General features: G+C 51.4%; 1 protein-coding gene across 11 annotated transcripts in view; it reads left to right on the plus strand.

Annotated features, from left to right (window-relative positions):
- VASH2 (vasohibin 2) overlaps positions 1 to 16,085 on the plus strand; it is a 39,840-nt gene that overhangs the window by 3,723 nt on the left and 20,032 nt on the right. For 6 of the 11 annotated variants that reach the window (XR_014303821.1, XM_082702525.1, XM_082702517.1 and 3 more), the window contains exons 2-3: positions 6,947 to 7,104; positions 11,861 to 11,935. Coding sequence is in view for 10 of the 11 variants with exons in the window: in XM_082702517.1 (XP_082558643.1) it covers positions 6,947 to 7,104; positions 11,861 to 11,935 (233 nt within the window). In the remaining variant the exon portion in view is untranslated. Of the gene's footprint in view, positions 1 to 6,946; positions 7,140 to 11,027; positions 11,085 to 11,860; positions 11,936 to 16,085 lie in introns of those variants that run through there. The other 5 variants (XM_082702520.1, XM_082702526.1, XM_082702522.1 and 2 more) reach the window with 3 other exon arrangements.

Consider the following 16,085-nt stretch of genomic DNA (forward strand, 5'->3'; position numbering starts at 1 on the left):
CAGACCTTGGCTTTTTGAACCTGAACTTAACATTTCTCTCGCTTACGTTGCATCATAATAGCGTGTTCTCTGACTCCATCTCCGTATCCCCTTCTCCCAGGTCCTGACCTTCCCCAACCCCTGACCCTTACGTAGGTCCTGAGATGGGAAACAGCTTCAAAACAGCTTCTGGTTCCAGGGACCACTTCTTTGAACAGTCCAAGGGCTGTTCTCACACTCAGCTGGGCAGACTTTTTCCTTTGGGTCTGTGTCCTTTTCTCCTTTAGCAAGTGTCTTGCTGAGGACTTTGTATAGAAGAGGAGTGGTGGGGGCACCTGGGTGGCTCAGTGGGTTAAAGCCTCTGCCTTCGGCTCAGGTCATGATCTCAGGGTCCTGGGATTGAGCCTCGAATCGGGCTCTCTGCTCAACAGGGAGCCTGCTTCCCCCTCCCTCTCTGCCTGTCTGTCTGCCTACTTGTGATCTCTCTCTCTCTCTCTGTCAAATTAATAAATAAAATAAAATAAAATAAAATAAAAAGAGGAGTGGGGGTGGGCAATGGTAGAGCGTTGGAAGGTACAAGAACTTTAAGAGGAGGATGGAATGCTACTTCTTTGCAGGCCATTTTGTGAACAGCCATGGGAAGTTCTGCCCACAGGTCCAGGTCCCTCTACCTGGGCAGGGGCGGGAGTGGGAGGTGAGAGGCTCAGGGGTCTGGGGGTTTACCCCTTCTGCAAGCCTCCTTTTAAATGTGTGACTGCAGGCCTTGCCCCTGGTGGTTACTGAGTCCAAGGCAGCAGCTGACTAGGTGAAGGCCGGGGCTTTTCACGGAAAGTCGGAAAAGCAGCAGAGTCAGTTGGAGGACGGTAAAGGACGAGAAAGGCGAGGCGGAGAGAGCGCCCGGCCCAGAAAAGAGAGCAGGGTGTGCTCGGAAGCCGCTCCTCCTGCTTCTCTCCCGGCTGAGCTGAACTCTCCAAGGGGCAGCCAGAATGGATTCAGCAGGAAACAGTGATCGTTTCTTAAAGACCCCATGTTTTCGTGCCTCATTCTCATGTCGGTTCTATATTGGGGAAGGATTCAGTTTTAGAGGACTCAGCTTTGCCTGAGCAGAGAGGTGTGAGACTGTGCGGGGCGAGTCTGCGGCCAGGGCCCCCTTCTGCCCCCTGCTAGCTCACCCAGGCAGCACACTCCTGCCTCTGGAACCGTGGTCTGTCCTTCCTGCTTGGCCCAAGGTTGAGACCCTCAACAGGGTCCTGGCTGCCCTTGAGGCCTGGGCTCCATTCTGGGCCGGTGACTGATGTTCTGTGCTGCTTCTCCGAGTTGCCTGGTGTGTCTGCACTGGTAACTGTTTCTTCCAGAGCAGGGGCAGCAAAAGGCTTTGCTTTCTTCTCATTCTTTCTGCTTAAAGATTCCTGGTGCCCAGTGTTCTGGCTTGCCTCCTTGCTTCCTTTTCTGCCTTTCTGCTTCTCTTGCTTATGGGGATGCCATTTGCACACCTGTGTCCCCTGACATCATTTCTCCCTGCATTCTTTGGACAGGTGATTCTGTTTGCCGAGAATGGGATGAGAAGGAGCCTGACCACAGAAGCCTTGCCCGTGGTTCCTTTCAGTATTCTTGAACAATAACCTTCCTACCCAGCCCATTCCTTCCTCCTGTCCCCAACCCCCCAGGGACCCAGACCACAGGCCTATGTAGAGAGGCTGGTTTTGACCTCTTCCCTCTGGATTCCACCTTCCTCAGCTGGGCTGTGACTTGAGGGGCTGGTGGCAGGCGGCAGGCGGCAGGAACCTTGAGGTGAAGGGCCTTGGAAATCGAGGCTGGGGTTTCAGGTGAAACAGGGGAAAATAACATGAGGAGGGACCCTTAGGGTCTGTCAAGGAGGAGAAGATAAAAAAAGGTGTGCCAAGTGCATTTTATAAAAAGGTTGTAGCAATTTATGTTCCCATTGTACCTTTTAAGAGCATCCCTGTCAACATTAGGTGTCCACATTTCAGAACAGCTCTACTGATTGGAGGTGAAAATGGCATGTTGCAGTGGATTTACTTTGCATTTCTTTCTTTCAAGCTTTTATTTATTTATTTGTCAGAGAGAGAGAGAGGGAGAGGAGACAAGCAGGGGGAGTAGCAGGCAGAGGGAGAGGGGGAAGCAGGCTCTCCTCTGAGCAGGGAGCCCGATGCAGGACTCGGTCCCAGGACCCTGGGATCATGACCTGAGCCCAAGGCAGACACTGAGCCCAATGAGCCACCCAGGCGCCCCTTTACTTTGCATTTCTTAAATTATTAATGAGCTTGAAATTATTTTTCGAATACTTATTCACTGTTTTGGTAAATTGTCTTTTCATGACTGTTTTTAAAATTACGATAAAATATCCAAAACCTAATTTTACCATTTTAACCACCTTTAAGTGTGCAGTTCTGTGCATTAAGTAATTCGCACTGTTGTGTTCCATCTCCAGAAGTTTTCCTTCTTCCCTGGCTGAGACTTTGTACCTATTCAACGCTGACTCCGTCTTCTCCCACCCCTCCGTCCCTGGCAACCACCCGTGGGATTTGTCTGTATGAATCTGATGGCTGTGGGAGCCTCAGACGGCTGGCCCCTCTTCTCCACTGTTCCGCTTTCTATGGTTTCTGCCATCCATGGTTCCCAGCTCTCTGGAAGCAGGCGATCCTCTTTCTGACCTTTGGTCAGAAGGTCAACAGTAACCTAAGGCCAGGTCACGATGCCTTACGTCATTCCCCTCGGTTCGTCTCATTATGTAGGCATTTCATCACCTCCTATCTCAAGAAGGGTGAATAGACTACAATTAGAGATTTTGAGAAAGATCATATTCACATAATTTTTATTACAGAATGTTGTTATATCTGTCCTATTTTACTGATTGTCTTTTTTTTTTTATAAAGATTTTATTTATTTATCAGAGAGAGAGGGAGAACGAGTGAGCACAGGCAGACAGAATGGCAGGCAGAGGCAGAGGGAGAAGCAGGCTCCCTGCCGAGCAAGGAACCCGATGCGGGACTCGATCCCAGGACGCTGGGATCATGACCTGAGCTGAAGGCAGCTGCCTAACCAACTGAGCCACCCAGGCATCCCTACTGATTGTCTTAATCTCCTTACCAGGCCTAATTTATAAATGAAACTTTATCATAGGTATATGTATGCATGGGGAAAAAAAAAAACAGTATATTTAGGGCTTGGCACTATCTGTAGATTCAGGCATCTGTGGGTGGGGGGTCTCAGAATGTATACCCCGCGGGTAAAGGCGGATGACGGTAAGGACTTAGTATGTCCTTAGGGTTTATCACATTGTAGCTTGTGTCAAGGTTCATCATGTAGCTTGTGTCAAAATGTCCTTTTTTTAAATTTCATTTTTATTTTATTTTATTTTTTTGGAGATTTTATTTATTTGTCAGAGAGAGAGAGAGTGTACACACAAGCAGGGAGACTGGCAGGCAGAGGCAGCGAGAGAAGCAGGCTCCCTGCCAAGCAAGGAGCCCGATGCGGGACTCGATCCCAGGACTCTGGGATCATGACCTGAGCTGTAGGCAGTGGCTTAACCAACTGAGCCACCCAGGCGTCCCTCAAAATGTCCTTTCTTAATGCCAAATAATATTCTATTGTATGTATTTACCATATTTTAAAAAATAAGCTATGCCCAACATGGGGCTCAAACCCTTGACCCTCGAGATCAAGAGTCCCACGCTCTACTGACTGAGCCGGCCAGGTGCCCCTGTACCACATTTTGTTTATCCATTCAGCTGTCAAAGGACATTTGGGTTGCTTCTACCTTTCGGGACATTTTTTTTTTTTTTCATTAAAGACCAAAGAGTTTTCTTTTATTTTTTATTATCTTAAGTAACCTCTACATTCCATGTGGGGCTTGAACTCACGATCACGAGATCAAGAGTTGCATCCTGTACTGATGCGCCCGCCAGGGGCCCCTGAAGAGCTTTCTTAAAACTTTGAATGAACTTGTCATGAATGAAGGATATTAGCTCCTGGTCAAGACGTGTCTGAAGGGGGAAATGACTGTGTTCTCCTCCTCCACTGGGGTGAGAAGGCATCTTTGCGATGTTCCATGTGGAGTGTGCAGAGACTCGGGTCCTGCTGACTTTGTCTTCTAGTTCCAGGAAAGTGCAGACCGTCCAGGCTTCCCCAGGCTAGATCCCGAAAACACATCAGTAATGAAGGCTAACATAGCCAGCCCTTCCAGAATACCAAGCGCCAATGCCAAGTTGCCGGCTTTGTACATTAGGTCCTACAATCCTCACAACCGCCCCGACGGTTTGAAGTAGGTGATAGTTTCCTATTTTATCAAGGAAGAAATGGGCTTAGAGAAGTCATGGAGCTCGACAGGGTCCGCAGCGAGGAGGTGAGAGACCAGGGACTCGGATCTTGTGTCTGTCTCATAATTAGCAGCCAAGGAGCCCGCCTGGCTTGTACAGTGCATTGTCCTTTGGGGGCACTGGCGGCCTGAGGTGCCGGTTGGGAGCCGGCCGCCAGCCGGAGCCCCGGCCAGCCGTCCCAGACAGCAGGGTGAGTTGTAGCCTGATGACATCAGCCCTCAGCTGTCTCGGCTCCTCTCCCCCTCACAGCCCTGCTCCCCAGCTGGGGCTGGTGGAATGTGGCCACAGCTCCCGCACGCGCTCAGCCGGGTCTGAGGGAACCAGGCAGCTGTTTTTAAAAGCCTCTGGGTGCCACAGGGCTGCTATTCTGAGGACCAGCTGCTGCCTGTTTCCCACCCCACTATCTGGGTCTTGTGGGCTCTGTTGGGCTTTGGGGGGAGTTGAAATAATTTGGTGGTTGGTCCCCACAGCCACCTCTGAACCAAGTCCCTTGGGTCTGGCAGGGATCTAGCCAAGGGACACCCCTCTGAGGATCCGTTAGGTGATTGGTGATTCTTTGGGGTTATTTCCACATGCTTTTACCATCTTTTGTATTAAATAGAATCCAACAGCACTTTATGTGCAGAAATGCTGTCTCATTCCCCTCCATCCTTCCTCCATCTCCGTCTTCCCTCGTCCCTGGCCTAGAGCTTGGAACATAGCAGGTGCTAAAGAAATGTTTTGTCACATCTCCCCTTCTCTCCTCACTTCTCCATGACATCTCTGGCACATCCTGATGCAGAATTCCAGGTATGGGCAGATCCGTGGATGTTACTGCAAAAGCAAGGACAAGATTGACGCTTCTAGTGTTTGTAAGGAAATATTTTATAATACATAGTACATTTCCTCAGTGTGCACGCGCACCTGCGCACGGGGCAGGGTCACGTGAGTGAATGGTCCCATTGGAACCTTTTGCTCCCCAAATTACTCTCCAAGACAGAAATGTGATTTGAGTGGGTATGTTGTAAACAAAGTGTAGTTTGCAGAACAGCTGTGTGTGTGTGTGTGTGTGTGTGTGTACACACCCCCTCACATTCACACACAGACACACACACACACTCAGCACCTTGGCTGTGAAGTGGGATGTGTGATTAGTTTCCTTTCTGCTGAAGGGGCAGTTGCTGCGAGGTAGAAAGTTGCAAAGCCGAGAGAAAAGAGAAGCCCGAGAGGGAGCAAATGTCAGGCGGCATTTTTAGTAAATGCAGCTAAACTTGTGGAAGGTGTGGAAGGTGTGGAAGTAGGGCAGGGGCCCGCCACAGGCCCCGGGGCAGCGCACCCTCCCACGTCGCTGCGGGCCTGAGCCTGGAGAGCAGGGGGAGAGCCAGAGCACGCCCTTCGGGGGTGTCTGTCCCTGGGGCCCAGCCAGGCGGCCCAGCACTGTCCCCAAGTCTCTCCAACCAGCAGCTTCACCGTCGTCAGCTAAGCACTAAATCCCCAGAGCCTCCCTTTCCCTGTTTTCTCGAGGATGAACTAATCGGCCCTGCGGCCCCTTCTGCTCCTCCCTAAGTGGCTTACACCTGGAGGAGCTTCCCCTTTCCTTCAGGGCAGCAGCTCTCCTAGAGCCCCAGGCTCACAGGGACAGAGTGTCTCTGTCATCCCCAGCCCTGCCCCGCCGGAGGCTAAGCTTCAGGGACCAAGACGCACACAGGAGGAGGAAATGCCATCCCTTGCTTCCCAGGAAGAGACGGGCTGGGGGAGAAGCCCCTGCTTGTGCTCGCTCTTGGCCTCATTGGCCGCTCAGAGCTGCCTGGTGTCTCAGAGCTGGCGTCTTAGCTCTAAACTCCTGGGAAGAGGCACTCCCCTCCCCCACCACAAGTGTCACCTGCTGTTCTCTTCTCTTCCGGGCGGCAGTTAGAGCTTCGTGCTCTAACCCTGCTTCGTTCTCAGTCATAGACACTCGGTGGGTGCTGACCAAGGGGCAGGCGAGGAAAAGAGGTGCCTGGGCAGCTGTGAGGGGTAAAAGGGTAGGATGGCTCGTGAGTCAGACGGGCTGCCCTTACCTGGGGAGAGTCACGACCAAAGGGGGGTCTTTGCTAATCCACTGGGCCAGACTTGGGGAGGGGCCGCGATGGACATGGTGTTGAGGACCGAAGGCACGTGTGGCACCAGGTTGCATTCCTTCAGGGCACCATAGATCTCATCGCTTCTCGGCCTTTTGGCTAAGGTCAAGTGCAGGGCACCAGAGGTCTTGCATCGGTGGTGTCCTGGAGTATAAAGGTTCATACCAGCCATGCAGCAGAAGGTGCAGCCGTGCAGTGAAAATGTGAGGGTGACTGGGGCGCGCCTGTGAACACCCTGGGCCAGGCAGAGTGGGGGACACTACAGACAGGGTCCTTGGCTCAAGGAGACGAGGCTGAGGCCCCCGTGGGGAGGCAGGCTGCGTTCACATTCACAAAACACAGAGGGCCGTAGAGAGTCGTGGTGCCCCAGGGCAGAGTATGCGGAGCGGAGCTCCAGCGAGGGACCCGGTGGTCTGGGGAGCCCTGGTGCCGGCGGCCGTCTGCTGTGCTTCCCTCCCCAGGGCTGCCCGCAGACACTGGACCCGCTGCATCTCCTCGATAAAGACTTCTCTCTCTACTGCTTTGCAGCCTTCAGTGCCGCAGGTTCCGAACTACAGGCTGTCGATGACGATCCCAGACTGGCTTCAGGCAATCCAGACCTACATGAAGACACTACAGTATCCTTCCAACCAGGGTCTGGGCGGACCCCGCGGGGACGGGCGCGGTGACCTCGAGCCTCCTGGCAGGTCTGTCCCTGGCTGGTCAGCAAATGCTCCCTAAGGTTGGTGAGGCCGGACATAGAGGGGTGCCCCCGTGTGAGTCTGGAAGGCATGATCATGGGGGAATGTACTTGCCATGATCAGACCTTTACCCTGTTAGGCAGGTGCGGGCTGGGAGGGCAAGGCACGGTGAGGCAGCAGTGGCCGCCCGGGTCCCTCTCCCTTCCTCCCCCTCCCTCTCCCTTCCTTCGTCATCGTCTTTGTTTCCCTCTGCCTCTTTTCCTCTACTGTCCGTCCCTTGTCCCTTCTGGGCTTTTTTTCTGCTCTTTTTCTTTCCTTTCTGACTTTTCTTCCTCCAGCGTGACTGCTCATGGTCTGTACGAGACCCACATGGCATTCAGTGCCTTTGGCTCCTCAGGAGGCCCAGACCAGCAGCCTCGCTCCCGTCTGCAGGAAGAAATGGAGCCCTGGGATGGGGGTCCTCTCCCCTCATGTGAACTTGGAGATGTACAGAGGAGCCCTGCAGGGGCAGGCGGAATTCAGACCAGTCTGACTCTGGTCCTTCTCTCTGCCCGTGGCCTTGGCTTGCTGGTAGCCAGGGTTAGTTAGATCTGTTCTGTGGTCCTGCTCCAGCAACACTGTAAGAACAAAGAGCAGAGGTGGCTGGTTCATAGGCCACTGCGGGTATTGTTTTCAGGGCTAGGAATTTTTCAGGCTAGGAACGTGAGCTGGGCTGTCAGAGGTGTCTGTGAGAGGGAGAGACCGTTTGCCTGCGTCCGTGAACATCACAGCACTAAACCAGCATCAGATGCCCTACAGAGGCCACTCTTGGCACCCTAACCCCTAGCACGTTGTCCAAGAGGTCAGTTCTCTGCTGACCTCTGTCCTTTGTCCCCAAAGACATAGAATTCAGCAGAAAGGATTTCATGGGGCACTGCACACTTGTCCCGCATGCCCCAGAAGAGGCTGTGCTATATGCAGGAATCTTTCCTGTGGATTTTTGTGTCCTCGCTGAAGGGAGGGGCAAACCAGGGGGGAGTAACACCAATGGCTACTGATTTGGATAGGCAGGTTACGTCATTAGCCTCTCAGTTCTCATTTCACAGGCCATCGTCTCCCTTGCATGGCATCTTCCCAGTGGAATCCTGAAGCCATAGTAGAGGGTGAGGTGGCACCAGTCTTCAAGGCTGAAGCCAACAGCTTGACTCCGACCCTGAGCAGGCTATCAGTTATTGGTGCCAACCCTCAAACTGGGACCCCTGGAGAACATAGTATAAACTTCTGCCAAGATAGCCCTGGGCCCCAAGAGCCAAGCCTTCCCTGGGTGTGACTGTCTTCTCACAGAACATTCTAGAAGGGGACAGAAATTACAACAGCTCCCCACTTCTATCTAGGACATGATCTTCACAAAGATCAGGCAGCCAGAGATGAGAGGGAATGTTGGGGATTCCCTGATGGGGGGCGAACGTGCACGGGCACTACATTTGTTCATTTGCCCAGAAACCCTACAGCACATTCTCAGCCAACTTTTCACAGTTTGCCTGAAGGATCTGCTTTTTCATTTTCTTCTCTGACCCATAACGATGGTCACTGACCTAGATCACTGACCACAGAGAGGGCCGGAAAAGGGAAAATGCCACAGGCTGCTGGGATCATGCCCCTTGGTCCCCTGGGCAGCAGAGCCACTGCACAAAGAAGACAGAGCATGACCTCTTTGTCTTCTGAGCAGACCTTCACAGGCACACCTCCGAGACATTGCAGGTTCTGTTCCAGACCATTGCAAGAGAGCAAATATGACCATAAAACGAGTCCAGTGAATTCTTTGGTTTCCCAGTGCATGGGAAAGTTATGCCGACGCTACCCCATAATGTTACCCAGAATAACTGGGTTTTTGGCTTAGAAGCATAGGCTTCTGGAAAGACAGATGCCCCCGATCTCTGCTGTGTGAGGAGAGGCCTTCTGAGGGTCAGCTCGGGCTCAGTAAGTCACTCACTCTGAAGGCAACGTTTACAAGAGGCTTCCCTCCACTCCCCCAACTCACTTTCTGGGGCTCACAACTGTGAGAAACTGAGAAAGCAAGGCCAGGCAATATTTTGTTATTTTATTATGGGTTTGTTTCACCTTACACAGTAGGTGTACAGACTAGATCTATGAACAGGGAGAAATTTATGCATTCAGGTAGAATTTTGGCCCACTGAATTCTACTTTAAATATACCAAGAATCTCACAATTGGATTGAAATCTTTGGTCAAATAAAAAAAAAATCGCTTTACCATGAGGATACCTAGCCCCTCATTTTTCTCTTTTCCCATGAAGATTTTTTATATTGTATTTTTCAAAAGCTGGGCAAGCCTATATACAGAGATGGGCTCTTCTTATGGCCCGAGCTGATCATCTCCAGCCTGGTGAGCTTATTAAAATCATCTTCCAGCTATCACCCTGGAACCTCCAACACAGCTGTCCAAGGCAGGGTAGGGTGACTCTTAATGACATCGAGGGTTAGGACCATGGCCTGAAGTTGGAGTCTCCAGGGGTGGGGCCCAGGGTCTGTTTATAATGACCCCCACTCACCCCATAGTTGTTGTGGGGTTTTTTTTTGTTTTTTTTTTTAATTAAATTTATTTATTTTCAGCATAACAGTATTTATTATTTTTTCACCACACCCAGTGCTCCATGCAATCCGTGCCCTCCATAGTCTCTCATGATTCACCCCGTAGTTGTTATTCGAGCTTGTGTCTGAGTGTCCAGGCATCTCTGTGCCAGGAGGGGATCCTAACCCTCCTTGGGAGGGTGCTCAGCGCCCCCTGCTGCCACTGCTTGTACCACAATAGGGTCACACATCTACTCTCCTTCCCCCACCAGTGTTACAAGGTCTCCATTCATGAGTACCTTCCCACCATGTGCTTTTTTACTATAGGATTTTGCTTGAGGCAGGGAAGAGAAATGTGTAAAGCAACTCTTCTTTAGGCTCTGAAAAAAAAAGATCTAGTCTGCGAAAGCATGTCTCCTTCAGAATGACCTAGCACAGGCTTGCCAGTCCCTTGTGCTTTCTGGGCAACCGGCTAAATCCCAAGTTGTGGGTAATAGTGTCATCTTCTCAGACTTAGTAACCATTGTCTAGTATCAGTCCAGTGAAATGACAGTGATGTCTCTACAGTAAGCTTTGCTGCAGAGACTGGACACTATTGAGAAACCTACTGCCATCCACCTGCCCTTCTATCCATCATCCTTCCCTTCCATCCATCCAACTGTCCATCCAGCCACCCACCTGCCTCCCATCCATCCATCCATCCATCCATCCATCCATCCACCTGCCCCTCTATCCATCATCCTTCCTTTCCATCCATCCATCTGTCCATCCATCCATCCATCCATCCATCCATCCACCTGTCAATCCATCACCCTTCCATTCTATTCATTCCACCATCCTTCCACCCACCATCCATCCCATCAATCCCATTCATCCTTCCTTCCTTCCCTTCCTCCGTCCACCCTTCCGCCAACCTACCCATTTGTCCATCCATCTGTCCACCCATCTATTCACTTATTCCTCATTCATTTAACAACATTTGCTAGCTGGAATATGTTGGACTTGGGCCAGGCTTTGTGGGGGGTATATAGAGATAATAAATAAGTGGTCCTAACTCCCAAGGAGCTTGTAGTCTGGCAAGTGAATTAAGACATGTATTCAACCAACAGAATGCAGAGCAGACTGAAAGGATCTATTATAAAGGTCCAGGGTGTTTTGAAGCTGAAGTTAGAAATCAGATTTTCAGGGAAGGACAGCGAGGATTAAGAGGCTCTTGGCTACCCTGTGGCTACTGGACACTTTCTGGAAAGCCCCTCACTCCTCATTCCTCATCCCTTTGAGAAATCAATGCATGCTTCCCCTCTGAGTCACTGGGATCTTTGGAGTTTTCTATCACTTTCCCTTTACATACTTCACCCAGATACAATCACACAGGGACCCAGTTCTTTGAAATTAGGAAAATGAGACCGCTGAGTGGGTAAGTGGTGCATGATCCGTGGGCTAGGGGACCACTCTCCCGCTTGAAAGCTGTCAGCTCCCTCTCCCACCCTTTATGCCTGTATCCCCTGCTGCGACACCCTGGTCTGTCAGGGGTGGGGGAGGGGAGGTGCCCCAGGGCCAGATTGGTGGTGGGGCTAGGGGCTGGGCCTCTCAGACAGCTAAGCTCTGTGGGAGATACTAACTCTTACAGAAGTACAGGAGGCCTGAGCGTTGGTTTTTGCTTTTTGTTTTTTATTTTTTTGAGTAAGCTCCACACCCAGCGTCACAGTTTCAGGCTTCTTTTTGGCGATGCAATGTCAGAGTATATCATCTTTTTTTTTTAAAGTAGGCTCCACGCCCAGTGCGGGGCCCAGTGCAGGGCTTGAACTCACAACCCTGAGATCAAGGCCTGAGCTGAGATCAAGAGTCGGACCCAATCAACTGAGCCGCCCAGATGCCCCTGAAGTTTGTTTATGGGACCTCCTCTTGTTGCTCTTTGTAATGCCCCTCATCCTGGGGCCTTGAGAGTACACCACAGCATACAGGCACTAACTCCAGGAACCAACTCTTGGAGAGAGAAGTGGAGAATTTAGGAGTTTAGTTCTGCCAGGTCCAGATGTGCTTTGGCTCTGTCTTGCACAGCAAGCTGTCCCCTTTCCCTCTATAATCCTGCATGTCACCTGGTGTGGAGACTGGCACGCTGATGGATTGACAGACAGACAGACTGCATAATTAAATCAGTCCTGAGATGCTTTGCTGTGCTCTACCCTACAGGTTAATGGAAACAGCGAAAGAAATGACTCGGGAGTCCTTGCCTATCAAATGCCTTGAAGCTGTCATCCTGGGGATGTATCCTTGAAGTGACGTTTGCTCAAGTTTACTTCATAGATGGTGGCCTCCCTGTGGGGCCCACTGTGCCTTTATTGTTCCAGACTCACAGAAATTATGCCTGTTGTCTGGTTGGGACAAAGTGTCAAGCTCTCCCTGGTGCTTCTCTTTAACCTTGACCTTCTGGACTTGAACCAGATCAGAGCCTGGCTCCTTGGCTCATTGTGGACGTTTGCTGCAGCCTGCCCCAGGCCTAGCTCTCAGCCAGATCCACTAGTTACGAGGGGAATTCCAACTTAGAGGGACTACAGAGAGAGCATGTATCATTCTTTTTTGCATTTTTCTGGCATTGCAACAGGATAGACACTCAAGAGGAAATGGGGTTATCCAAAGGCATCTTGGGGAAAATTCTAAGAGTGGGTTGTGGACGAGACCAAGCAATGGCATAGAGTCTTGACTCCGCAGAATGTAGAGTTGAAGCAAGGGTCTGGGCTCTGCCATACTTTCTGTTCCATTTTCCACCAGACTCCTGGCTCCTTAGCCCAAGGGGAATATGGTACAAAAAGCTATGATGGAAGTAGAACGTGATCTGACAGAAGAGCAAAGAAACTTGTTGTCCCTTGGGGTGGCTGGCTGGAAGGGACAGTGACCAAGGGAATATAGCAAGACATGAACTTGGGAGGTGGACCCAAGAAAAAACAGTTGGGTCCTTGAGTGCTGTGCTGAGAAGTGTGATCTTCCTTCCAAAGGCTAGGGCAGCCCCCAAGAAAGCTCGGCAGCAGAGGCACGACATGACCAGGCATGTGTGTTAGAAAGGTGGTTCTTCAGGCAGATTGAAGGGCAGACTGGAGAAGAAGCTGGATCTGCGAAGCCCGTTAGGAGCTGCTCCCTGAGGGATGCGGTGATGCTTGAACTATGGTCCTGGCCACGGGAACAGAGGTGAGGAGACATCAAGAAGATAGAATTTCCAGATCTTAGAGGCCAACTGAGTGCCGGAGTGGATAAGGAGGAAGTCAACCAATGGACTGGGTTATAGTTTGTGGAGGATGGGCGGAAGGGATGAGGGCGAAGGAGAGGTGAGATTCTTTGACCCAGAGGCCGGGCTGATTAGCTGTGAGAGTTAGAGGAGTCAGAGGCAATGAGCCCACATCTCTGGCTTGGAAAACTGGGTGATCGGGTAGGTGTGCTGCTGCCCAAGGAGGGACTTGCGGGGAAAGTCAGATTTATGGGGAGGGGAGTTCAGATTTGAGTATGTTCAATTTGAGACGTGGGCAGGGGTCAGATGTTGGGGTGGGTATGGAGAGTGTGATGCTCACGAGGGGGCTGAGCACCGGAAATAGGAATCGGGGAGCTGCACGTACTTAAGGAATGGTAGCTGCTGTTCAAGGAGTGGAAGAGAAAGATCAAGGAAGAGATCCCACCCTGTTGTGGTTTAGATGGACATGGTGAGCCCGTGACAGAGACGAAGGAAAGTTAGAGAGCTGGAAGGAAACCTAGGATGGAAAGAGGCAAGCGTGACATCAATGGAAGGACTGGTGGCTCAGAATCAGACCAGGGACAATAGGTCAGGGGCAGTCTGTGGACTTGGTCTCCTGGACACGTTCATGGGAACGGCAGTGTCTGGCCCTCTGCAGTGTTCAGGGCACTGGCAGGCTGCGTCTGAAAAAGATGGTCTATAGGTGCCCAGGCTGACCTTTGAAAAAGGAATTTGAGCCTTATTGTGGCCCTTCCCCCACAGTTCCGTCCTACCTCCTCCCTGCTCCTCACAAAGGAGAGGAAACGTGCTGGGGGAGCCCAGCCAGAGGGCAGAACAGGGTGGAGACCGCAGATGGCTCCGGGGGCCTTTCTGAGGCAGGAGTCAGTCACAGCTGTTGGCCTGAGCCTCCTGTGAGTTTGATGGGGGTAAACAGCTGTTGGGGGTTTGCTGGGGGAGTTAGTGAAGGAGAGCCAGAGCACAGGCCCTTCCCTGGGCAGGCCAGCTACCTTCAGACTCTGCTGACGGAGGTCTGGGTGCCTCTGGGCAGAGGCCATCTTGCTTTACACGGTCGCCATGTCCCCGCTCAGTGGTGTAAACCCAAGCACAACTGCAGGTTTCCTGGGATTAATCAGTTCTTTTGGGTCATGAGGGAAACACTTGTGACTGGCCTCTGGGCCTGTCTAAATCAGAGGACAGTGTGGCCTTGGTTTTCCTTTATTCTTACCAGTGTGACATTACAGAGAAGGGCCCGGAAGAGAATGGGGCGCACACTGCTGAACTCAGGGAAATTTGACTCTTGGACACAGACAAGAAACACAGACCTAAATTCCAAAAGTTACGTCTTTGTCTTTTCTTTTTGCTCTTTGTCAGCATCCCTATGGCCTGCTTTTCTCTCGAGCACAGTGAAGGACAGGACTTAGGTCATCTGTCTGTGTCTCCCACAGGCCCCTCTGCAGGTCCTGGGAAACAAATAGCACCTCAACAACCTTGAAATAGCTCAGCTTGCTTGCTGCTTGGAAGCGCGCCCCCTGTCTTGTCCTTCCTTGTTTTCTCCCGTTTGATGCTAGTCCAGAGTTAGGATTCATTCAGGAAGAGCCCCTACTTTTGCTCATGCACACACTTTCACAGGCCTGCAGGAGACAAAGACCTTCGATTCATCTTCTGAATCCTGGCAACGATTTGGGAGGGCCTCGCTGACCATGAAGGGGCTTAATCATGGTGTGGGTTAGATGCTGGCTCGATCTCTAGGAGCTTGGACATGCTCCCTCATCCCTAGAAAAGCTCAGGTCACTTCCCTGCCTTCATCCACACTTCCTCGTCCCCTTCCTATACTCCAGGTCCCAAGTCTTCCCGATAGCCATAAAAATGGAAGAAATCCTAGCGATGGCAACTTGTGACAGAATGGACTGGTGGTCACTCCCATCCCCCGCCTCCCTCCCTCTTCTCCACGTGGTTGACTCTACTTGTCCCACAGACTAATTTCGGTGTGGTCACCCCATGACCTCTTCTCTGCTCTCCCATAGGCCGCTGGGCTTGCCTCTCTCACAGCACCCATCACTGGGGTGGTTCTTTTCAGTGTCACTGTGACCCCATTGACATACAGCACTGTTCAGGTTTAAGGTAAACAGCATAATGGCTTGACATACGTTTAGTGTGAATGTGGTTTTTTTCATTGTAGTAAAATAGTCATGCCGTAAAATTAGCATTTTCACTCTAAGTGTACAGTTGAGTGGCACTGAGAACACTCCTGTTGTCACGCGAGCATGGGCACCAGCTGTCTCTAGAACCTCGTCTTCCCCAACCAAAATGCCACGCCCGTGGGGCGCTCACTCCCCATTTTCCTCGCCGCCCCCATCAACCACCTGTCTACTTTCATCTCTACGATTGTGACTACTCCAGATACCTCAGGAAGGGGAATCATACAGTATTTGTCTTTTTCTGACTGGCTTATTTCTAAGCCTAGTGTCCTCAATGTCCAAGTTGAGCATGAGTCATAATTTCCTGACTTTTTAAGGTGGAATGATATTCCGTTGTATACACCACGTTCGTTCATCCAGTCACCCATCCGTGGGCACGGGGACCGCGTCCCCCCTTTCTGCTGCTGTGAACATGGGTGTGCAAGTCCCTGTCCACATCCCTGCTTTTAGTTCTTGTGGGTACACGTCCAGGAGTTGCTGGATCATATGGCAAATCAATCAATCTTTCTTTCCTTCCTTCCTTCCTTCCTCTTCCTCCCCTTCCTTCTCCTTCTCCTTTTTCTTCTTTTTTTGAGGAACTGCCATCCTGGTTGTGTCGTGTCCATTTTGAGTCTGTGTCCCCGACAGGCTTCCAGAAGAGGGCTGCGCTCTTGCTCTCTGGCTCCATAGCCCTGCCCACAGCCTGTCGGGCCCTGGAGATACGCGCCCAGTGAGGGTTCGTTGTCACTAAAAACAACTGAGAAAGCTCTTCTTCCAGCCCCAGAGCACTCACCCCAGAAAACAAGCAGGAGTGGGTGTCAGGGGCCTCGGAAGGTTGGGATTTCACTCCCTCCCTGCCAGTTCATGTCACAGGAGGAAGTGACAAGAAAACAGCTAACTTTAGAGAGAGGAGACATGCTTACATTGAGGCCCTGTCCTTAGGTCAGCCTTCAGGGTTGGCTTCTGGTGGCTTCTTTCTTTTAAGCGTACCTGGACTGGCCCTCACTGAGGCAGTCTT

The sequence above is a fragment of the Mustela nivalis genome, assembly GCF_964662115.1.
Source record: "Mustela nivalis genome assembly, chromosome: 16".
NCBI lineage: Eukaryota > Metazoa > Chordata > Mammalia > Carnivora > Mustelidae > Mustela > Mustela nivalis.